Source organism: Prionailurus viverrinus, chromosome E3, assembly GCF_022837055.1.
Source record: "Prionailurus viverrinus isolate Anna chromosome E3, UM_Priviv_1.0, whole genome shotgun sequence".
In the NCBI taxonomy this organism is placed as follows: Eukaryota; Metazoa; Chordata; class Mammalia; order Carnivora; family Felidae; genus Prionailurus; species Prionailurus viverrinus.
Genome location: NC_062576.1, coordinates 15,894,146 through 15,919,348, shown reverse-complemented (window position 1 = coordinate 15,919,348; position 25,203 = coordinate 15,894,146). Strand labels below are relative to the sequence as shown.

Genomic DNA, 25,203 nt, shown 5'->3' with positions numbered 1-25,203 from the left:
ATAGATAGGACCCTCCCCACTTACCCTCTCATTTAGAATAGAACCCAAGTTCTTGCCATGATCCAGCCACTGCCCCTCTCCATCTCATTGCAGGCCATCCCCCCACCTCACCTACCTCGCTCCTTGTTCTCTAGGGTTCTTTGGATCTCACAGAAGCACACCAAGCTTTTCCTGCCGCTGCACATATTATTCCTCTCTCTGGAATATTCTTCCCTTTGCTCTATGCCGGAATGCCTCCTTCTCAGTTCTGTGATCTCAGTAAATTCTATTTCCTCAGAGAGACTTTTCCTGGCCCCTTGAACTAAAAAGTAGATGCCCTTCTTGACTCTCTTCTTTTTAGTATCACCTTATCAGACTTTGCAGTTTTTGGTCTGTTGGCTGTTTTTTAAATTATTATTGTCAGTCTCATATACTAGATGGTAAGTTCCTGGAAGACAAAGACTATGTCTTTTCTTGTCCATTTTTGTATCTCTAACATCTAGCAAATTGCCTGGCACATTCCAGGAGCCCAGGAAAATATTCAGTAAATGATTAATTCTCTCAGAAACCTCTGGCATATCATTTTACAGATGAGAAAACAGGCTCAGCCAGGTGGTGTCCCCCAGACAAGGCCCCTTAGCTAGTGCCACAGTGGTGGCCTGGCACCTCGGCCCAAGCCTGGCCTGAACATCCTTCTCTCCAGTCCACTCCCCTCAGACCTGTCCCCTTCAACTGAAAATGAATACTGCTGCTTGGGGCACCTGGGTGGCTCAGTCAGTCGAGTGTCGGACTCTGGCTCAGGTCATGATCTCATGGTCCGTGGGTTCAAGCCCTGCGTCGGACTCTGTGCTGACAGCTCAGAGCCTGGAGCCAGCTTAGGATTCTGTGTCTCCCTCTCTGTCTGCCCCTCCCCCGTTCACAGTCCTCCCCCCCCCCCCCCGGAAAATAAATAAACATTAAAAAATTAAAAGAACAAGACAATAAATACTGCTGCCATATCAATCCTTTGTTCGGCAGTGTGCCTTCAAGCACTCCTTTGTTCAAAAGCCTTCTTTGATTCTCTAATGCTTAACACGTTACATCTAAACTGTTCTGCCTCCACTGTGTGGCCTCACTACTTTCTTGCGTACAGTTCGCCTCCTGCCTGTCTCTGTCTCCTTACACTTCTTCACTTTCTGCTTCTCCCGGATGCCTGTAAACCCTCTCCCCTCTCCCTGGAAAATCCCAGCCTCATTAAGGGCTCAGCTGTCTTCAGTGCCATTTCTCATTACTCAACTGCTCCAACCTCCAAATAGTAACAAAGTCAACCTCAGCTTAACATAATATTTTTTTTGTTTTTTGCTTATTTCCTGTGTTAGTCTTATGTCATTACCTTTGTAGGGAGGAGGCCACATACTCCTCTAGAGCGTATCAGAATGGGAGAGGAGGACATTTTTCAACTGTAACCCAGCCTGACTCCAGTGCTTGCCCCAAAGGAGATGTGATTTTTATTCCCCACACCTGCCCTCCCCTGGAGACTCCCTTGTTACAAGCGGGAGTGTATTGGAAAAGGAAAAGGGCAGAGAACCGCCGCACAAAATAGCTGACTCAGGAAAGAGGCAACCACGGCACACTGGCCTGAAGAAACAGATGCTGTGCTGTTTCCATCCCTACTGACGTTCCTTCTTCCACAAAGCTTGCTTTCTTTCTGGCCCGAGCACATTTCTTTTGAGCCCTGTGAAGAAAAGCATTTCTGTTTCTTAGATCACATCTATGAAGATGACTTTGTGAAATGTTGTGATTTGGTGACATCAAACGGAACTCCTGTCGAACGAATGAAAGCTGGCTGGAGTAAAATTTGAAAGGAGGTAACAGTAAGGGACCAGGTAGACGTGTGGCCTGTGACTGTCAGAGAGCTTCCTGGAGGAAGCAGAGCCATTGGCCACAGACAGCAAGTGAACCCGCAAAGCCAGAGAGAGGCTAGTGTCCTCAGTGGCCACGGGAGGAGCTTGAAGAGAGCATCAGCCATGGAGAATCATAGAATTTAAAAAAGAGGGGAAGAAAACCTTAGTAATCACTTAAGTAATCAGTCTAGTAATACTTATCAAGAGCTTGGTGTGGTCCAGGCCCATGCTAGCCATTTTACATGTTTAAACTTCTTTAATTTTCATAATTACCATCTGAGTTACTATTACTACCTACATTTTACAAACATTGGCTCGGGGCGGGGGGGGGGGGGGGGGTAAAAGTACCTAGTACAGCTAGTGACAGGATACAAACATAGACAACCTGGCTCCAGAGTCTACACCCCAACCACTACTCTGCATCTCAATAATCATCTTTATACTAGAATAGAAACTTGCCATTAACATTGAGTTGCAACTGTTTTAAGGACCTCCCTTGTACTTAGTAATTTGCTAGGTATAATTGGGTAGTGTGCCAGGAAGTATAGGCAGATTACTGCCCTTGGGAATTTATGGTCTTGGTAAAAATCAAGAAAAATGCAAAAGAACAATTATTTCAGGTTCTAACAAAATATATACAGTATTGCCTACCAAAACCTGGCTAGTAGATGATAGATAAGTATTGGTCTAGGAAAGACACCACTCAGTGTTACCCCCAGATTTGTATTTTGAAAGGAGCTATAGATCCTGGGGCTGTCTGGGCTTTTCTCTGGCAAGGTCAGTATTTTCAGCATTGAGTTCCCTTTCCTGCTTGTCAGTCTCCACTGCAGTCTTCTGCAGGGACTTTAGGTCTTTGTGTAAAGCAGAGCACTCCTTCCTTAATTATTCTGAATTGGGCAAAAGAGGTAATTTTATTCATTTTAGGTTTAAATCCTAACAAAGCAGTTCATTGTTCGAATATTGGGTGGGTGTGTATCTGAGAGACAAAGTAGTTTTGTTAGAGATAAAAATAAATGACTTTGACTCTTCCTTTGGGGTTGGTTATTTCCAAAGATCCAAAATTGAATCATTTTCACAATAAAACCACTATTTTTGTTCTTCCATATTGTAGAAATGGCTTTTAAGGCCTTACCCTGAGAAAGCCTAAAATGCCCTCTATTGGCCAAACATGGAATGACTGCTGAACGTTCAAAAAAGTTTTCAAGTTGAAAAAAAAATAAGGAAAATGTGTATCATGCATGTGTGCTTTGCATGTGTGCGAAGCTTTCTCTACAAAACTGCTCATTGCAATATAGTTTGTGAAAACAAAAAAGTTGAAGCAATCTAGCAAAAGGGGTATGGGCTAAATGAATTATGGTACATCCACAAAATAGAACTCAGCTAATATATATGGTATTGTAGAAAAAGACTTAAACATGAACAGAAAAATGTTCATGTTACATTAAGTGAAAACTTGATATCACAAAGCTGTTTATTATGATCCCATCTTTATCATCTAAAGGACGTATAGGGAACTAAATAGAATAGCTAAGCCGATAGACATCTGAAAGGACGTGTGCCAAAATGTTCAGTGTTCTCAGTTCGCAGTTCTCTCTTGGTGGTGGAAGTGGGGATTCTTGTTTTCTTCTTTCTTCTTAACTCTCTGTTCTAAACACAATCAATAGGAATTATTTTTGTAAGATAAGAAACAATAGTGAGCTATTTTATTTATTACTACGTTCTTGGATATTATTAGCTTCTTTTTTTTTTTTAATTTTTTTTCAATGTTTATTTATTTTTGGGACAGAGAGAGACAGAGCATGAACAGGGGAGGGGCAGAGAGAGAGGGAGACACAGAATCGGAAACAGGCTCCAGGCTCCGAGCCATCAGCCCAGAGCCTGACACGGGGCTCGATCTCACGGAATCATGACCTGGCTGAAGTCGGATGCTTAACCGACTGCGCCACCCAGGCACCCCATTATTAGCTTCTTATAAAAGAGACGTGGAGAACATTTACAGGAAAGATTTCAGAACCTCAGTGGAATGGGCAGCTTCGTGTGATGCCATGTCACTAGTGATTTATTTTAGTCTACATACTTTCCAAGAAGGTCACCATCTCTAAATAAGAAATCATCCTTGTGGTCCAGAACTAGTTTGGTGCTTCCATATTCTGGGAGAAGAACTTTATCTCCAACTTTCGGGCTAACTAGTTGAATCTCTCCACCCTTCCCTGTAGAGCCTGATCCAACAGCTACTACTGTTGCCTGCTTTTCCTTGAGATTTTTCTGGAAGCATAATGCCTCCTTTTGGTTACAGTTTTGGCTGCACTCCTTGCAACTAAAACTCAAGGAGGGGAAGAAACTTTCTAAATGCCTGTCCTGCGGTGACTCTAGCTGCCGCACTTCCCACTCTGCTCTCATGCCACTGCCATCACAAGGGGACCCCCCAAAACACTGTTTTTTAAAAGAAATCAAGAGATGGGACCTGTAATCCTACAGTTAAAAAAACTGGGATCTCGAGTAGCGAGATGTAAGTGGTGACTTACCCAAATCTACACATCTGGTTACACTTAACATTGACCTTCAGTTTCTCTTCTAGTGAGTCTCATTATTTATCCAGTTCTTCTGATGAAAAGTTAGTAATCTTGATACTCTGACACTTGGCTATCGATTGTTCTTCACAAACGAATCATTGAGACTTGAATCGGAAATGAAGCAGAAATGAGCTATTAGGACATTTATATGGAGCACATTTGAAAAGATCACAATGCAGTTAGGATGGATTTATTTCTCTTATACAGGGTTTGGCAAACTACACCCAGCGAGCCAAATCTGGCGACACCTACCGTATATGTCTTACCTATGGCTGCTTGCTCTCTACAGCTGCAGGTAGAGACAAACTATATGGCCTGCTAAGCTGAAAATGGTTCCTACCTGTCCCTTTACAGAGAAGTATGCAAACCCCTGCTCTTACAGATAATTTAAATCCTATCCTGCCTCCAGATATTTAACTATTTCACTACACCTTAATGTCTCTAGCTAACCAAAAGGACTCTCAGCTGGCAATTCCAAACAAATGTCAGAATAATCATCAGAGCTAGAAAGTCCCCAAATGGCAAGTTGTTTTTCCCTAATACCCTTTTCCTGCCTCCGAGAAACAACAGGCCCTTCCCAGCCTCAACCCCAACAAACTCTCTGAGTGGGTGGGGACGCCTAGGAGGACAAAGACTGTGGAATGGTGGTGGAGAGGCCCAAAGAGAAGGGCACATTAGGAAATGGTACATTTTCTTAGGGCGCAGGGGATTATACTTCCAGCTAAATTCTTTTTCCATTTGGTGGAATCATGTTGAGGTGACATATTTAAGCTGGGAAGTGCTTAAGCCTGAAATGATAGACTGATGAAAATGCCACACAGGGGCACCTAGTGGCTCAGTCGATTAAGCACTGGACTCTGATGTCAGCTCAGGTCATGATCTCAAGGTTCATGAGATCAAGCCCTAAGTCGGGCTCTGCCCTGACAGTGTGGATTCTCTGTCTCCCTCTCTCTCTCTCTCTGCCCCTCCCCCCTTTCTCTCTCTCTCTCTCTCTCTCTCTCTCTCTCTCTCTCTCTCTTTCTCAAAATAAATGAGCATTAAAAGAAAAAAAAAAAAAGAAAGAAAATGCCACAAAAACTGGGCATGAGGTGGGAGGGAGAATTGGGAATATGGCTCCAATATACTCACCCGCCCATGGGATTTGACCATAATGCTTCAGAAGTAACTGGAACCAGCCTCATTTAGAGACATATGGGGTGAGAAAGTAATATGCAATAGTAGGTAGGACAACGATGGGCCCTCCAACCACATTCATAAAACACCGTGGAATTCTCATGTTATTTTTGTATCTGTTTCATATGTTATTTTTGTTTTATAATTAATAATTGAAAATATAAAACAAATTCACCAAAATCCTACATGCAAGGAGCTTGAGGTGAGAGCATTTCAGGGCCCATGTCCTCTTGCAGTGAAGATGTCCATGGTTACCAATATACACCCCAAACCAAAGAGCATTCCCTTAATGTTCACTCTGGATAAGACTCCTAGGCCTTCTTACAACATGAGGGGAGCTCCTTCCCACTAGCCAAGAGTGATGACATTCTGGAATTCTCTACGTCTTTGATATTAATAACAGCAATTCATGCCCCTGTATACTACTAATACCAATAAAAGACAAGAGGAAGAAATATATGGAGAGGTAATAGTTTGAATGTGATCACAGCACAAATTCCTTTCAGCATTCATCTATTGAGTCCCTACTATATGCCATGCATTGTACTGGACCTTGTAGATATTACAGGGAGTAATAAGACACCAAAATGGACGCCCCACCCTGCTTTTTGACTTCCAGGAAGGTAGATACTGGGAAGTCTGCTACAGCCACAGCAAAAAGGAAAAGTTTTAATGCTTCCACATTCAAGCTTGCCTCCCAAAAGAGCAAGAATCATGGCTTCTGACTCAGTGTTCACTTTTTCCTCCTCCAAACCTCAAGTGCTTTGATCTGCTTGGTGAAAGTTAGGTCACTCGTGGAATCCAGGATACAAGGTACTCTGGGGAAAGTAGCTTTTAGATTTTAAGCTTCTAGCATTCAGTGAGCCACACTTAAGAGGGATCAGAAAAGAGGTGAGAAAGACAATCTAAACATCAGTCACATTTACCAAAGCGGATGATAGGAAGAGAAGTCCAGGCTAAGAAATAGCAGTGGTTAATCAACAGGGTACACCAGAGGCTTGGGGAGAGCTGAGCTGGGGTGAGAGCAAGTGGGCCATTAGCCAAGCTTTTGTGCCATGGGAAGCTGTTGGCAAACAACCTCCTCCTCAAGGCCAGGAGAGCAAGGGAAGGCCAACCATCTAACTTCATCCTCTCAGTCATGATGTTTCTCCCTTTGTGCCAGTGGATAAGAAACAAGGAGTTGTGGGGCACCTGGGTGACTTGGTTGGTTGAGTGTCTGACTCTTGGTTTCAGCTCAGGTCATGATCTCACAGTTCATGGATTCAACCCCCATGTCAGGCTCTGCACTGACAGCTGCGGAGCCTGCTTGGGTCTCTCTCTCTCTCTCTCTCTCTCTCTCTCTCTCTCTCTCTCCCTCCCCCTCTCTCTGTCCCTCCTCTGCTCACTCTCTATCTCTCTCCCTCAAAATAAATAAACATTAAACAAGGAGTAGAGAGAATTGGGGGAAATAAGGAAGGATGGAAACACTTGGTGGAAAAATCCTGAGTTAGGTTTTGAACATGGTAAATTTGAAGCGCCCTTAGGGACATCCAGTTAGAGATGTCAAGTAGTCAGTTTTATGTACAATAAGGGTATAAAGTTCAGGAGAAAGAGCTGTGTTGGAAATTTAAATTTGGGAATCTTTAACATATAGACTGTGGTTGAAACCATGGTTGAAACCATACCTTGAGAGTATATGTAGAATAGGAAAGAAGCAAGCCAAGGGCTAATTCTGGGATCCAATGGCTCTGAAGAGGTGAGATGGTGAATGAACCCTGCAAAAGAGACAGGAAAGAGATGGAAAGGAAAGGAAAGGACAGGAAAGGCTCCTGGAATTCAAAGGAGGAGGGGGTTTTAAGAGACTCCACTGTGGTATGATCTAGAGAGTTCAAGAAGGACAGATGGTTGGGCTTGGCAGTTAGAAAGCCATGCTGATCTTGGGGAGAGCAGTTTCAGTGATGGGTGTGAAACCTACTCTGCAATGGGGATAAGGAAATAGAGGAAACAGTATGGACACTTGTGAGAATACTCGCTACCATGGGACAGAGAAAGAAGGTGTGCTACCTAGAGAAGGATGCAAGATTGAAGAAGAATTTTTATTTATTATGATGGGAGAAACTGGCACATAATATATAGGCTGCAGCCAAGAAAACCATACAGAGGAAGAGACCAAAAATTCAGGAGAGAGAAGGGTTAACTTATAGAGCAAATACAAGCTAGAGCCTCCTTGGGGAGATTTAGCCTCAAACCCAGAGGAGATGGTTAATTTGAGGGTGAGATGGTAGGAAGTTGAGGAAGTTCTTCATGCCTGATAGCTGCATTACTCTATGCAATAAAAGCCAAGTTTCCATTTGCTGGAAGGACAGGAGATATCCTGGAGTGCAGAGGGGCCTTGGAAAGAGTAAGTTTGGAAATAGAAAAGGAAGCTGACTTGGATATTGACTGGATTTATTGTGGTAATCTTTTTTGCAATTTATACAAACATTGAATCATTATGTTGTACACCCAAAACTAATATAATGTTATATGAAAATTATATCTCAACTAAAGAAAAAAAGAGGGGTGCCTGGGTAGCTCTGTCAGTTAAGCATCCAACTCAATTTTGGCTCAGGGTATGATCTCGTGGTTGAGAGTTCGAGCCCCACGTCAGGCTCTGCACTGATAGCATGGAGCCTGTTTGGATTTTTCTCTCTCACCCTCTCTCTCCCCCTCCCCTGTTCATGCACTTGCTCTCTCTTGCTCTCAAAATAAATAAACATTAAAAATAAAAAAGGAGGGGCGCCTGGGTGGCGCAGTCGGTTGAGCGTCCGACTTCAGCCAGGTCACGATCTCGCGGTCCGTGAGTTCGAGCCCCGCGTCAGGCTCTGGGCTGATGGCTCGGAGCCTGGAGCCTGTTTCCGATTCTGTGTCTCCCTCTCTCTCTGCCCCTCCCCCGTTCATGCTCTGTCTCTCTCTGTCCCAAAAATAAATAAACGTTGAAAAAAAAAATTAAAAAAAAAAATAATAAATAAATAAATAAATAAAAAAGGAAAGAGCTGACTAGAAGAAACACATGGACAGATGGCCCAGTGGCACTGCATGAGTTAATCATGCATTTATAGTGGTATCTAAATTCATATGGTGATGGCACTTATCCAGAGATAGAGCACAGAAGGCTGATGGGTTAATCTAATGGGTTTTGTCCCTTGGTCAGGTGCTGGCAAGGGAACACAGGAAGACATTCCCTAGGGAGATGTTTAGATGGATACATGGGGTCATGGTAGGATAGGGGAGGAAATAAAATCAAGTGATTTTATTAGCTACCTGAGAAAAAAAGGGTGAGAGGGCAAGGGACCATCAGTCTTAAGGAAGTAGAAAAGCAAATATACCAGTTTTGGGAGAAAGATAGAATCTAGAGATCAAAGATCAATTTATTGGAGTTAAAACTTGGAAGGTGGAAGACTTCTGGGCACTAGCAAAACTCCTCCACAGAGTATTTCCACTTTTTCCCCCCCACTCTTTTCTCTTTCTTTCTTCCCATTCTCCCTTCACTTCACTCAGAACCACGCTTTTTTTCTTCACTCCTCTCTGAAACAAGAATACCTTTAAAGAGCTTTAAATGGAGGAGTGACATGATTTGATATGAAATGTTCAGAGCAGCAAGAGACATTAAAATAAGATTTGTAGCAGCACTGATTGATACAACACTAGGAAATAATTAAATATTCATCAGTGGCATGGATAACGCTGCCTTTATTTAGTCTAAAAACAAAAATTAAGCTGCATTGCTCAGTGGTGTAGACAGGGGTAGTTAAACTTGGAAAACAAGGAAATGATTGTCAGAAAAGTAAAGATGCTGGTGACCTCTGGGAGAATGGAGGTTGTCTTCATCAGGGAGGACCCTTGGAGTATGTAGGGACTGGTAATATTCTAGTTCTTGATTGAGTAGTGGTTTTATGGGTAGCTCCTTTATAATTATTCTTCAAACCGTACATATATACTTTTGCACTTTGCTGTATCATATATCCTAACTAAAGAGAAAACATGCATGGAATGATACATACCATATATGGGAGGGGGGGGATGAAATTAGGGAGGTATGTGCAGACACAACTGTGTTTGTGATATTGCATTTCATGAGCAGGGAGCTAAGTATTATCTATAATTGTTTACGTGTCTAAAACATTTAAATCAAAATGAAAACTGAAAAGGTGATATGGAAAAGAAGATGGATGCTTTTGCTTCTGTTTTCATTTCCTTTCTGGTTGTTAAATTATTCAGTAAGTTGGAATAAGGAGGGAAAATTCAGTAGCTGAATCAGTACTCTGGAGATTTGCCAGCATTCAGTTCTTTTTGTTAGGGAGACATGGAGAATAGAATCCAGTTACTAATCTCAGGGCTTGATCTCAGGCCTGTTTGTTTGGTTCACTCTTGGAGAAGTGATCCCAGAGTATACCTGCCTGTATTCTGACAACAGCCCCCACCTCTGCATGAGTATGGGCTACTCATCCCATCCTTCTCTTAAAGGCTCACTGACCCTTCCCTGCAGCCTTCATGTGAACTGGCCTGGAAGTCATTCCACTGTTGGGTGGGGATAGCTGCTGCCAGCAAAGTGCCCTGCTTTCCCAGAAAGCCTGTTCCAACCCCTTCCCACTCATTCAGCAAGTCCTCATTCCAGGCTGCTGACCTTGGATCCAACCCCCCCCCCCTCCCGGCCCCACCAAATGTGTAAACAGAAACAACTGGGAAACTGTATTACTAAAGGAAATCCTCAGCAGAAATGGAAAATGAAAACGCCAACACATTCAGAATGCAATGTAAAACTAGTTACACATGGATTTCCCCACCTCCCGAGCCTCTGGGTCTCCCTTCTCATTCTCTTTATACAGGCTTTCCTTAAGGAGTTGGAAAAACTGTCTTCCTGACTCAGTTCTGTGGTTTTCTCACATGGATTCCTAGGGTGAGGAGAGGCCACCTGGGAGGGTGGAGAAATGGAAGGAAGCTGGTCCAGGTAACTCCATGTTGAGTGAATCAACCCAGGATCTGCTCAGACTTCTTGTTAGGTAAGATAATAAAATCCTCATTTAAGCCAAGTTTGGTCGCAGTTTCTGTTACAGCTGAAACGTCCTAATTGTCATGGGACAAAAAGAGGAAATTTTGTTATACATGTCCTTGGGAAGGGCTGGAGAGAGTAGTGATAGATAAGAGAAAGCCTCAAGGGGCCCTCTTTAGGGCAGTGCTACTCCAAGCGTGGTTCATGCACCTGCAGCATCAGGATAACTTGGGAGTTTGTCAGCAGTGCGAATGTAAGGGCTTCACTCCAGACAGACCAAATCAGATTCTCTGGAGGTAGGACTGGGACTCTGTATTTTAACAAGGTCGCCCTCCAGTGATTTCGATGCAACTGATGTGGGAGAAAACACTGACCTGGAACACTTCTCCACCTGGGAGTGTGATTGGTCCAAAAGAGGAAGTGCTGTGTGTGCCTCTAGCTCATTGCCCACCTCTCTGAAGCTGTTCCAGTCTTCTAGGTCTCAATTGCCTTTTCTGTCACAACAGTGGGATCAGATGAGGAACTGGGTGTAAAAATGGTTTGAAAGAGCTCAGAGCGTGATGCCTAGGAGAGTCAGTCCCTGAGCTGACCCAGCCCCTCCCAGGGGACACAGTCTGAGGCTGCAGACAGTATGTCAGCTTCTTTGGGTGGGGCCTGTGTCCATCCGCGGAGGAACTGGCACGTAGAGGATGGAGAGTCACTGTCATTTTTAACTGAACTCAGGTGCTCTTATTTCTTCTTTTCGGGTTCCTGCATGAGTCCATCAGGAAGGACTGGAAACCCAGGTTTTGCCCTTGTGGCCTGTGAAGGGTCGCCCGATCGCAATGCTGCCCCTCCTCTCTCACAACCTCAGCGACCTCAGCCGTCCTCCCGCCACACCCTCCGCATCCTCAAGACGTCCCCCCGCCACCTCCACTGAGGTGACCTGGTCCTCCCCTCCTAAGGATTTCCCCGGCCTTCGACGCCCAAGGAGACACAGAACCCACTGCCCTGAAGACAGAACAGCTAGTTCGAGAGCCCTGCCTCCTGTCTAGTTACTAGGCGTCGACTCTAATGCGGGAGCCACCCTCCGAGCCAACGAGGAGGGTCCGCGTAGATGTGGCGATCTCGCGCGCCGCCCTGTGCGCCGGGCGGATAGCGAATGGAAGGGGCGCGCCCGCTGGCCTGAGGACCAATCAGAGCAGGGCAGGCAAGCAGGTCCGGCTCCCAGTGGCCACTCGGGCGCAGACTCAACGCGTTGCCTGCTCTTGGACTGGACAAGCCTCCTGCCAATCAGGGGCGGAGCAAGAGGAGCCTCGGCCAATAGCGGGAGGCGGCCGGGTCAGGCCGGTGGCCCTGCGGTGCGCGCGGTGGTCCGTGAGCCCGTTGGCGCTGAGGGAGTGGCCGCCCTCCGGCTCTCGCGCGCTGCGCTCTCCACCCCCCCCCCACCCCGCCCCCGGGCCCGCCCGTCGGCCGCGCAGCGTCATGCCGGGCGCTGCTCGGCGCTAGTGCCCGGGGCCGCCGCCTCCCGCCCGCCCGAAGCCGCGCCCACTGTCCAGAGCCAGAGGGATGGTGGTAGTCACGGGGCGGGAGCCAGACAGCCGTCGCCCGGACGGTGCCATGTCCAGCTCCGACGCCGAAGACGACTTTCTGGAGCCGGCCACCCCGACGGCCACGCAGGCGGGGCACGCGCTGCCCCTGCTGCCCCAGGAGGTACCCAGGGGGTGGGGCGTGGGAAGGGGCGCATAGGGAGAAGCAGGTGCCCGGCAGAACTGACCTTGGGGTGTGAGCAGCGCCGAGGCTGGGGTCGGGGGGGGGGGGGGGGGTCGGGCTGAGGGCGGCGCCAGAAGAGCCGAGCTGCCCAGCCCACTCATCCTCCTGTAAAAGGCACAGGTGTGTCTTCCTGTCCCCGGGGGGCACCTGATCTCCCCACCCCACGCCCCCCTCTTTCAGTGTTCACTCACTGCAAGGTTGGTTTACTCCCACCCCTAAGTCCCATCCTTAACAACTAGAGGAGGGAGGGTAGTCTGTGGGAAGGGAACCTTGGAGCCCCAAGAGATGAGAGTGTCTGCTAGAAAATCAGGGAGGAGGCCTTCGTGGTTGCCCAGACCCAACCTCCAGCTGCCCAGAAAGTGGGGTCAGGGACTCTGTGCAGATAAGAAGCAGGCTAATTAATAGATGTGTCCACACTCACCTGACACCTCCATGGCTTTCCTTCCCACTGGTCTTGATGTGATAACAGTATCACATTTAGAGCTGAAATGTCACTCAAGAGAAGGGGAAAGAGAAGGGAAGGTGGGGCACTGCTGGGAGCTGAAGAGGGAGACAGAAGGTAGGAGCTAAAGTAGTGCTGGATGTGGGGGCCTGTGGGGTGTGGAGGAATCCTAGGAGAATGGACAGCTCCAGAGGGGCAGGGCTGGGCCGGGGGTGGCTCCTCCCCTGGGGATTAGAAGCCTGTGCCCTCGACATCATGAAACACAACAATGAGCACAACTCTAGAAGTACTCTTTGCAGTTGGCGGTGGAGCCGTTAGAAACACTGTGGTGCTTACTTTTCATGCACTGTCATTGGGGAAACAATGGGGTTTGAGACAAAGAGGCAACACCCAGAGACTCTAGGCCAGCTCCCCCCCAGATACATTGTTCCATGTGAGATCCAGAACAGTTTTTGGTTGCTTTTGCCTCTGTGCCTCAGTCTTTTCAGCTCTACTGTGGAGCAGACACTTGGATTCGTATGAGATATCCTTGGAAAAGGTGTAAAGAGCTCCAGAAATGTAAAGCATTGTTATCTCAAAATATTTGAGTCCTTGCTATGCACCTAGAATAGTTTTATTGGAGCTATAGACTAAGTAGAAGGCATTTGTTATCCTTTGGTTGCAGAAGAGTAACAGTGCATACGCACAGAAGAACTGTACATAACCTTTCTATTTCATGCATTCATTCACTCATTCATTTAATGCACACTTGGGTCTTTGCTGCATGCCAGGCACTGCACTAGGCTCTGGGTAACTTTGATTTAATGTATTTTTATCCTACTTTAGTTCACAAAGAACTTTTAAAAAGTTGATATTATTTTACTTATATGTGAAATCTAAAAAACAAACAAAAAAACAACAAAGCATAAATAGACCCATAAATACGGAGCACAAGCTGGTGGTTGCCAGAGGGCAGGAAGGGTGGAGGGATGGGCAAAATGGGTGAAGGGGAGTGGGAGGTATTTGCTTCTAGTTATGGAATAAATAATTCACGGGGATAAAAAGTACAACATAAGGAATACAGTCAGTGAAATCATAACGGTAATAAATGGTGGCAGGTGGTAGCTGCACTTGTAAGCATACCATGTAAAGACTTAACAAATTACAGTGTCACACACCCAAAACTAATGTAACGTTGTGCGTCAACTACACCTAAAAAAATGTAGGAAAAAAAACTGGAAGGCTGGGGGAAAGGACTATCTGGATAAACATACACTGGAGCCTTAGAGATGTAATATTGAAAAGTATGCACTCGTACAAAATTTTAGTCAATCTGGAGGTAGTGGGAAAATTAGAGAGAACTGGCTTCATTTCTTTAAAACCACAAGCAGTGAAAGATATTCCCACCCTCCACCTCCCCCAAAAAAGGTCCTGAGTATTTTAGGGAGACCCTAGAACTTCTCCTGGCAAATCTATACCATCATTCCCTGTTCTTCCCCCTGCCCTTGCCTCCGGAACCTTAGCTGGACGGGGGACTGATCTCACTCTACAGATTAAGAAAGAAGCAGTGAGGTACAAAGAATGAGGAGTGGATGCCTGGAATTGTTCCACAAACACCTATGAGCCCTGCTGCGGGTGGCCTCATGATTAGTGAACAAGATGCCGTCCCTGCCCTCAGGAAGCTTGAGGTCTAGAAGGGAGAGCTGACAGAGGAAAATAACTGCTGGTGTACCGTGCTAGGCGAGGAGGGTGTGTGGTCCATGGTGAAGGCACGATGGAGGGAATGTTCAGTTAACTCTGTCTTGGGTGCATGTGAGGAACAATAGAACAGAAATGCTTACAGAATTGGGAAACTTAAAGAGAACCTTTTATTTTATTTTTTAAGAGAGAGTGTGCGCATGTGCACACAACTTGGGGACGGGCAGAGGGAGAGAGAATATTAAGCAGGCTCCACACTCAGCATGGAGCCCAGCGTAGGACTCCATCTCACAACCCTGGGATCATGACCTGAGCTGAAATCAAGCTACCTAACCGACTGAGCCACCCAGGCGCCCTGAAGAGAAACTTTTAGAATGCGCGGATGCTGCTAACCTATATGGTGCCTTGGTGTGTATTAGAGAAAGGACACACAGCTGGGCTAGCAGATCACTCTCAGATCAGTGTCCTTGTGCAGTGAACAACATACACCACACACAGGGCAAATGCATTTGCTAGATGGACAAAGGGAGAGTGGAAAGAACATTCTGGACAGAGAAGACAGCATGAGCAAGGGCATAAAAGTGACAAATTCAGGAAGTAGAAAAGAGGACAATGACGGCTTTGAACTCCAGAACAGCGATAGCAGAATTGGGGTGGGAAGGCCTGATTTAATGGCTGGGGTGGGGGGGGGGGAGTGGGTAGGACTTGGCAACTGATGAGTGTGGGGAAAGAGAGGAGAGAGAAGAACATTCAGAAAGACTCCTGGATTTTAGCGCTGGGTGACTGAATGGTGTAGCACTAATAAGACCCCAGAAGACCACAATCAGAGCAGCCTCTGTTCTCATTCCCCAATGCCTGGCTGAAAGTGCCGGTGGTTCCTTTCCAGTTTCCTGAGGTTGTTCCCCTTAACATTGGAGGGGCTCACTTCACCACACGCCTGTCCACCCTGCGGCGCTATGAAGACACCATGCTGGCGGCCATGTTCAGCGGGCGACATTACATTCCCACAGACTCCGAGGGCCGGTACTTCATTGACCGGGATGGCACCCACTTTGGGTATGTTTCTCCCTCTATGATCAACCTTATAGTTCTAGTAAGTAGGACCTGGGCTTCAATATGGGGCTTTGGTATCTTCCATTAATGCCCAGAAAAGAAAATAGCAAATGTACTGATGGAATTTAATAAATGTGCTTATTGAATTGGATCAAAAACCATAGTATCTTTCCCAGAGGAGACAAGGACAGCCAGAGAGAGCCCAAGTTGCCACACACTGGCTGGATGTGATGAAATTGGAGACCAGGAAGTTGTCATCTGTATGGAATAGGTGTGATGCCACCTATAGGCAGGGGAGCCCCAAAACAACTTCTTGGAGAATATCCTCAGATTTAGATTCTGGGGCTCCACATTGCCATTAGGGAGGGACATGGTGTATGACCGTGGTTCTCAGACTTTCTTTGATGGTTTAAAACAAATGAACAAAAAAGGTGAAGGAAGGGCCAACATATGATTGCCATCTTTTAATTTTGCCAGAAAAGCCTTTAGAAAAAAACAAACACCTTCAATTGTGACTGTCATTTTAACGCTAAAACACAGAAAGACACAATCTCAAAAAAGAAAATAGCCCTTCCCAAGGAAGGACTTCTGATACCTTAACACGTAAACAATTTAAAGACTTTATGTTTTAGTTTCCTTGCTTGTGAAATGAGAAATAATTACAGCTGCCTCACAGGCCTGCCATGCCGATTACGTAAAGAGCCTTGGTGTGACCCCTCACCGGGTCCTTCCAGAGCATGTGGCTGAAGCTCTTTGCCCCTTCAGTCTAACTTTGGAGATGACTACAGAACTAACATGATTCTTGACCTTCAACACATTGGCTAAGGAGTCAGAAAGTCTCCAACCACTACCTATCTGTGCTGGCCTCCCAAGTAGGATCGCCTGCACTGGGAGAAAGGTCATTTTTATCCTCAGAAAGGAGCCTCTGGTCATGCAATTTGCTTTGAAGCATCTGGGTTTCCCCATTGGGCTGTCAGCTGCCTCCAATGCTGAGAAAACAAAGTGTCACATCGCTCTGCAGAGCTATAAAAAGATTTTTGTTTGCAGGCTGTTTGGGGGAGGAAAGTGCTGGCCCCAGCTGGCAACTCCCACAGCACTCTTAGCTGGGCCTTGCCCTGGGGTCATGTTTTTCAGAGCAGACCAAGGTTTGCTTAAGATCCTAGAGGACTAATTTGGGAAGGGGTTGTGGGGAGGAGGAACAGGCTTTGGCTCTAAGCTGATGTGCCCATGCCCAGGTGGCCATAGCTGGAGAGGGTCAGAGCTGGGCCAGGGTGTGGCAGAAAGCAGGATATTGTGGCATTTATCCTCAGGCTGCTAGACTCCAATGGTCTGTGATTCATCATCAGCAGATGAAGTTGCTTAAAGACTCAGAGAAAATAAAATAGGGGCTCAGGGCATTTGATCAGGTACATTTCTCTGCTGGGGCAGCTCATGTGTCCCTAGCACCCACCAGGGAGGCTGCTTGGGTCACCACCTGGGGCAGTTTCCCACTGTGATCAGTGAATAACACTTTGGACTAGAGTCTGGACCACTGTGGGTATGGACTTGGAGTCAACCGTGACTGCATCTGGGCCTCTGCTAGCTGTAGCTCCTTGAGTAAGGGTATTCTTTAACCTCTCTGAGCCCCTCTTTTTCTTCATTTAAAAATGGACCTAAGATGGCACTTAAATGTCATTGAAGGGATTAAATGGGGTAACATAGAAATAGTAGCTGACCCAGACTAATACTTAGTGATTGTTACTACCATTACATCATGGTCATAGACAAGCTATTGAGGCAACATCTTGATCTTGGGGTTTACTCACATTATCTTTACAGAAGTAAAGACCTTGCCACACTTAACTGACGATGGATCTGATTATGATTACTCTTAGCACCAAAGAATCTGAAGATGGAATTAAAAGAACTGAATTTTTATTTTAAGAAAATGCAGTATGTGATTTTATTCATTCGAGAAACCAATTTGTCCAGGTGTTCAGGGTAGCATTTGCTGTCCATATAGCTACAAAATAAGATGAATGGCAAAGAAATATAGAAAATGGGGAAGGCTACTACATTGCTAGTGGAAACATAAAATGCTACAACCATTTTGTTAAGCATGCGCTTCACCTTATGACTGAACAATTCTCCTAATATTTAACCAAGAGAAGTTGGTGCGTGTGTCCACAGAAAGTCTTATACAGGAATGTTCATCACAGCTTTACTCATAAGAGCCCTAAACTGGAAACAACTCAACTGTCCATCAGCAGGAGAATGGGTTAAATCAGTTATAGTAGATCCAGCCACTTACATGAGTTTTAAGATGAGGCAAAACTAATCTTTGTTGATAGAATTCTGGGATTGAATGAGAAGAGGCAGAGGGAAACTTTGAGGAGATTGAAATGTTCTGTATCTTGGTCTAGGTGGTGGTTATAATAAAACTATACAATTAAGGTTTGTACATTTGAAAAAAAAAGATTTGTACATTTGTTGCATATTAATTAGACCTCAATTTAAATATATATGTCTTAAGGAGCCTAGAATATGTATGTTTCCATTATTCCTATATATACCCAAAAATAACAATACCTAATAAAATAAATATATCTAATGATAATTATAAATGTAATAATGATGATACTGATAATAACAGCTATTAATGCTTATTGAGGACTTACCTTGTGCCAGGTATTTTCTAAGCACTTTTTAATCATTTAATCCCTTTATACCATTACAAGGTAGTTTTTAAATTTTCCCTCATTTTACAGATGGGAAAATCAAGGCACAGAGAGGTTAAGTTCACCTCTCCAAGGTCACACAGCTAGTAGTCTGGTTCCAGACTCTGTGCTCTAACCACTATGTGACACTGCCCAGATCCATTAGCTCCTTCTCACCAACCCTCTTTCCTTCCTGCTCAGAGATGTGCTGAATTTCCTGCGCTCAGGGGACCTGCCACCCCGGGAGCGTGTACGGGCTGTGTACAAAGAGGCTCAGTACTATGCCATCGGGCCCCTCCTGGAGCAGCTAGAGAACATGCAGCCTCTGAAGGGGGAGAAAGTGCGCCAGGCATTTCTGGGACTCATGCCTTATTACAAAGGTGAGGTGTCAACTGCCCAGGGTGGTTGAGGTGTGGGAAAGGAGGGTTGCGAGGCATCTGTGTGTGCATAGGTCGTCACCAAAGAGGTGGGTCTAAGATGTATCCGTATTACTCAGGATCAGAGAGATTTCTGCTTCCCCTTCTGCTCTCCCCTCCCAGTCAAACTGGGAAGATTCAGGTTCAATAGGGCCCACTTTTCCTGTGACATCATCAGATCACATTTCAAAAGGATGATCCTCATTCTATCCTTTTGGTTTCTTTTGCCTTGGAGACCCATGGTCCCTGTTTAAGTTTGTGCCTTTCACAGGCCCAGAGTCCCTTCCCCAGGATCTGCCTCTTCCCTGTTGGATCATGCCTTCACCGGGGCTCTCTCTTTGTGCCCTGATGCTGCCTTGCCCACTGCCCCCCGACCTCCTGACCCCTGTCCCAGTGATGGGTGCTGTGTTCACCCCTCTAGACCACTTGGAGCGGATTGTGGAGATTGCCCGGCTGCGTGCAGTACAGCGGAAGGCCCGTTTTGCCAAGCTCAAGGTCTGTGTCTTCAAGGAGGAGATGCCCATCACCCCCTATGAGTGTCCGCTTCTCAACTCCCTGCGCTTCGAGCGGAGTGAGAGTGATGGGCAGCTCTTTGAGCACCACTGCGAAGTGGATGTATCTTTTGGGCCCTGGGAGGCTGTGGCTGATGTTTATGACCTACTGCACTGCCTGGTCACGGACCTCTCAGCCCAGGGCCTCACTGTGGACCATCAGTGCATCGGGGTGTGTGACAAGCACCTCATCAACCACTACTACTGCAAGCGCCCCATCTATGAGTTCAAGATCACGTGGTGGTGAGTAGCCCGGGTAGGGAACAGAGTCCTATCAGGGAGGGTGTCCATTCCCCTTAGTGGCGCTGGGAGTAAGATCCCTGGAAGGGATACTGACTGCCCCAGACCTGCTGAGGTGAGGACCAAGTCCTGAGGCACAGCTCCAAGGGGACGGAGGTCTCCCAGCTGTACCTCGGGGTCAGGCTCAGGGCTTGTGGCCCACAGGGACCTGGTGCCTGGATTCACCTGACCTCTCCTCAAGGCACAGCAGTCTCTGCCTGAGGCTTAGGGGTCTGGGTAGCTAGGGCTTGACCAGAAAGTCCAGAGAGGTTTTGTCACTCTTGTTCTTGCAAGAGAGTTTCTGCCCTTTTTAGAGCCACGTTACCAAATTGTTGTAGGCATAATCACTTCCTCAACCCTGTTCACATATCCCTTCCTTGTGCCTAGTGTATAGGTATGAACACAGAATATGATGGGGGGTTTACCCAGGTAGCCGCCCCACAGTCCCTGGCTGAAGAAGAAGCATCTTCTCTCCCTCTTCCCCCAGGGATAGTTCCATGCTTTGTTTTAGGATGTGGAAAGACTCTTCCTCCTGGAACATATTCTTCACCACTTTTTGGAGATGTAACCATAGTTGCCAAAGCCATGTACCAGGTTGGCCTTAGAAAAGCACAATGTTTACAGCCCTGCCTTAGGGCCTTGGCTTCTCCTACCTTCCACCAACCTTCCTTGCTTGAAGGGTTATCTTCTCAGGGCTGTAATGCAGATTTCAGAGGTTCCTTTTGAAGATTTCCCTGAATCGAGCAGACAAGTTGCATAGATCTTCTGTTATCTTTGAGATATAACATCCTTTCTAGAGGCTCAGAATATCTCTTTGGCTGCCATTTCATGTGTTAGCATCCAATTTGTGGTGAACCTCCTTAGATAGAAACCCCCTGTGTTTTTAACCCTATTGCTTTATCCTGCTAATGTTCTCCTAGGAGAGTGTCTGTTCTGAGGAGGCAAAGAAAGGGTTGGGTGGGAGGCACAGCTATCCCGGGAGCTGTAGGAAGATAGCAGCACTTCCATCGTGTTTTACTGTCCCCATTTCAGAGACAGAAAAAGATTCACAAGGCTCTGTTCCCACTGCATTTCCTTCTTGCTCCATGTGCAGACTAGGGTGGTCAGTCGGATGTGGACACACATCCCCTAAAGGAAGAGCCATGCAGCACCAGCAATCGGAATGTAACATTTCTGTGCTGCATTAGAGACTTCTCCATGTGATCGTGATTGTGCTTGATTGCTCCTGGGTGTTTTGTAGAGAGATTTTTTGTATATAAAAAACTAGTGAGGACAGCCTCATTGGTCTCAGTCCTGTGAGACCAATGGTTGGTGATGTAGGGAAGGGGTAGCTAAAGATGTCTGTATCCTTCTAAGGAAGAGAAGGCCAAGCCTTAGGACCTTGGCAGAACTCCTTCATAGGGCAGTGACCTCCTGGCCCTCTGTGGCAACAGGGATTCCAGGGCATGGTTTTGCACTCTTACATTGTGTTCTTATATGGTGGAACAGAGGTATAGAATGAGATCTAAGAGGAAAGTATACAGTCAGTTGTTCAGGTTCCAAGGTACGCATCCCTTCTATTGTTCTCATCCACAGATGAATCATCACTTTTCTGGAGTTGATTTCCCTGCTTGAAACTTAGTCCAACAGCATGCCTCTTGTCTTGTTCTAACAGAAGTCTTTCATTTAAGTTGCTCCAGTTGGTGTTACTGCCTAATACAGATTCATTTTTAGACAGACACTGAGGCAAGCTATTCAGGAGAAAGGCAGTATGAGTAGAAAGCAGACAATTAATCCTAGTGCTTTCAGGAATCTGGCCTTGGCCCTGTCTCTCTCCCACCCTTGTCACAGAGTATCACAGTACTTGGTTATTTAGAGTCCATGCACGTAGGATGGAGTGATCGGTTTGCTCAAAAACAATCCCTGAAGACAAGCTTGGAGCTGCAGAGATGCTGCACAAGGACACTGTCCTTGTGCCTCTTGCTAGAGACACCCCTTTGGATCCGCTCTGCCCCTGTGTTGTTCTCACAGTGGTGTGTTCTGTGCCATTGTGCGGGAGACAAGGCGCTGGGCCAATAGACCAGGCAGCGCAGGGATACTGGCAGCCAGCTTAGAGCTCTTTCCAAACGAAGTAAAAGAATTCAGTGGCCCAATTTGGCCATTCTCTGATGAGAAGCCAAGGCCAGGCTGAAAAGTGCTTTTGGATGTGGTGGTGGTGGTAATGGCCTCCAAATAAAGGTCATATCTGAGGAAGAGACTTCTCCAAGTTGTATCCTTTCTCAACTCTAACTGGTCAACTCTAAAGCATAAGAACGGTTGGGTTAGGAAGGAGGGCCCCAAAAGATGAACACTTCTTCCCAATCAAAAGGGAGTATATTTTCATAGCATTCTATGAAAATATCGTGTTGATGGGTCAAACCAAAGCGCCTGCCTTTGGAGCTTCCATTGTGTTTGTGGGCACCTTTTCTCCCAGGTGTCATGCTCACTGGTTGGGAAGGTGAAAGTTTTAGGATACAGGATCGTGTGGTGCAATAGCAGCCATAACAAAATTCAATAAAAATGAAAAAGTTAACTAATGGCACAAAAAAGATTGAAGCAAAACCACAATGAAACACATCACACCATCCCAGAAGGGGGAATTCTTTGGGTAGCACTCTAAATAGAAGAAATACAGGACTCGTCACCACCCTCATTCTACCTTCGGTTAATTCACAAGGCTGTCCAGTGCTTATCACGTGGCAAGGAGTCAACTGTGCTCTGAAAGTTTCTATTCTTTCTTCCTGGGGCTGAGGATATTCTGGGAGCTGTCTGAACCTTGTGCCTCAGGCTGGTCAGGTGACCTTATCTTCCTGTTCTGGGTTGCTTGTTGGAAGACTAGGAAGAATGACATTTCCAAACCACAAAGTGGGGTGAGCCTCAGTGTGCAGTCTTGGCCTCAGCTGGATTTTGAAGAGGTTAAGACAAATGACAACAACAACAAAAAACCAAAAACTACTCACACTGATCCCAGTTAGAATTTCAAATATCCTTCTGCATACCTTCTGTCCATATTTGATTCTAAGTGATTAAGCTTTCTTGGGCACCATTTTGCTGTGACTCTTTCATGAAGGTAGTGGCTGCCTTGTGATCCTTAAAAGAGGGAGGCTCTATTCATCAGAAGCCAGAGTGTGAGAGACTGGGGTGGGAGAGGCACTTTTTGGAATTCTGGAAGAATCATACATGTATACATATGTTAATTGGGAGAAGGGTGGGTGGGCAGGGGTTGAGGAGGAGGGAACAAAGACTGGGTATAGGAACAGGTTGCCTCTGGAGTATGGGAGGTCACCTGGGTCCATTGTCTTCCTTCTGTACGGCGTTGGGTGTTGGGTTCGTGTACATGGTATAACATTTCCTATGTTCGTTCACTCCCTGTCTGTGAGCGCTTTGGTGCATGGAGCCTCAGTACCCTCACGTGGCATTAAAGTAAAGAATTAGAACCTGGGTGCTGTGCCTTTCTTTTTTAGAGACTTACTCTCATCCCTCCTCTGCCCCCCCACTGTGCGAGCAAATCACAGACTATGTCTCGATTTCTGCTTAAAATGTGTTATATTTTTAAATACTCAGCTAAATAAAAGAGGCTCTTTCCTGAGACCAGCCCCTGAACTTCTGCCCTGACTTGAAGTTAGAGGGAGATGGGCACCATGAAGGCCCTTCTGCAGTAACTGTAGCCTTGTCTCTGTTCCAGGTAGGAGTGTGCCCACCCAGCCTAGGCTTTGCCCTCTTGTGTTGAGAGGTCTTCAGGGGAAGAAGATACCACAGTTGCACGGTCACTCTGTGGCTAACAGCCATGTCAGGTGGTTCTGAAAGAAATCCCTCCTATCATGTCACCACTTCTTTCAAGGGCGAGATAAATGGCTCTAAGCTTATGTAAGCCTTAGTGGTTAAGACCCTTACTTGAGGAAGATGGGTATAAGTTGCCCTTCCTCTGAAAGCAGAGTTTGACACCTTCCTGGCTAATGAGTGTCCTCATCAGGATGCCCCATGGAGTCACTTAATGGAATCACTTTCATGGAAAGGTGAATTCTGACATGCTGGGTAGCTATGCCACCCTCCAACTGCTTCCTTAAATCTCTGATTATTCTGACTTTTAAACAAAAGCACTGCTGCATTACCTGTGCCAAATGTATTCCCTGACCTAATTACTGTGCACACAATCACATAGTAATGATACACTAATAATACTTAATAAGTTGGAAACTGAAGCTCATGGAGACATAATTGCCTCAAGGGCAGATAGCTAGTAAATGGCCAAGTCAGGATTCAAACCCAGGGCCCTTTTCGGAAATCCTCACAGGTGTTCAACAGAGCCCTCCCTTCTTGTCAGTGGGACACTGACAACAGAGCTCAGTGTCCCACCTCTGAGACTCAGGGCTTCACCCTGCTTCAGTCTGTGCAGATTTTAAAAGCAGATACTCTAGAAGTCATATTAGAAAACTTCCTTGGATGCGTAGGTCTTAAGTAGTCCCTGAGTATTAAGGAGCTAGCTGGGGTCCCCAGTGTGCCACCCTTCTTAGTAAAGGGCACATGTTTGCTAGATGGAGAAGGACCCTGCTCATGGGCAATGAGTGGAGGTCAGTAGTGGCTCTCTGGCTGGATCCTGGGTATGGCAGGATGATCCGGGACAGCTTGAGTTAATCAGACTCTTGCAGCCTCCTGGCCTAACCACACAGATGCAGCCTGATCATGTGGGGAGTGTGCCTGAGGCCGCGGCCCTCCTTCAGGGACCCCTGACATCAAGAGAATAATTGAATGTGAGGCTCTTTAGTGTGGCTCGGGGGATGCTGTGTGCCTGGCTTGGGACTTACGACCCTTAGATCTGGGTCCCAATCCTGCCTATTTGTTCCTTTGTCATCATTTTGAAGATGATCTCTTAGCTAGCTTTGATTACCTTTCATTTTGATTTGCTTAACTTCTAGCATGTTGCTCAAGCTTGTGTTCACTTACCTTTAACTTCCTGTCCTTTGACTCCTTACCATTTTGTTTTTCCTTTCATGTACTTTATACTGTTCTCTATTTTTTAAACATAATTTTAAACTTTATTTCTAACGTAACTTTAAAATAAAGTGCCTATATGAATAGGATGCCAATGAGCATCTTGTTCTGAGCAAGAGTAATTATGTGCCTTTTTTCCCTTCTCCAGTCATTTCTACAATGATCTTACTAGCTGTGAACATTAGGCATCTCATTTCTCCCTTAGATGAATATCTTCTTCTAAAGTCTAAATATAAGGAAAAACTGATAGTGTTATTACAAAAGTCGTAGATCTGATGTCCAAGCTTTTACCTCCCCCTCCACAAAGCTCCCTTCCCAGCATATACACACAGTAACAGTGAGTTGAGTCTTAGAAACGAGGCAGCCCCATTCCCGATTGCTAAGGACTTCTTCCGTCACACACTTGTTCTTCCTGAGCATTGACATAATCTGAAGATCCTGGGATTCTACCACCTCCAACCGCCTGGAACCAAGTGGAAACAGAACTGTTGTGCACCAGGAAAAAAATCCAACACAACTGTAGGAAGGCTGAGTTGAACCATCTTAAACCATCCAGAAATACTTCATAAAAGGGGCCTAAAATCAGATTGTGATGCACCTTTCTCACCCTTCTGTGATCTCAGTAGCAAACTGAATCACCCTGCCACAAACCATGACTTTTAGAATATTCTCTTAATGTATTATAGACCCTGTTGTTTTTTTTTTCCC

The 25,203-nt window shown here is 46.0% G+C and overlaps 1 protein-coding gene and 1 pseudogene across 1 annotated transcript; one reads left to right on the top strand and one right to left on the bottom strand.

Moving 5' to 3' along the window:
* Window positions 1-3,926: 3,926 nt before the first annotated feature.
* Window positions 3,927-5,584, bottom strand: LOC125154679 (10 kDa heat shock protein, mitochondrial-like; annotated as a pseudogene).
* Window positions 5,585-11,978: 6,394 nt separating this feature from the next.
* Window positions 11,979-23,370, top strand: KCTD7 (potassium channel tetramerization domain containing 7). Its single transcript, XM_047838744.1, has 5 exons — window positions 11,979-12,311; window positions 15,377-15,546; window positions 18,441-18,619; window positions 19,077-19,449; window positions 23,189-23,370. The coding sequence occupies exons 1-5, from the start codon at window positions 12,168-12,170 to the stop codon at window positions 23,190-23,192; spliced, it is 870 nt and encodes a 289-aa protein (XP_047694700.1). The 5' UTR covers window positions 11,979-12,167; the 3' UTR covers window positions 23,193-23,370.
* The last annotated feature ends 1,833 nt before the right edge of the window (window positions 23,371-25,203 follow it).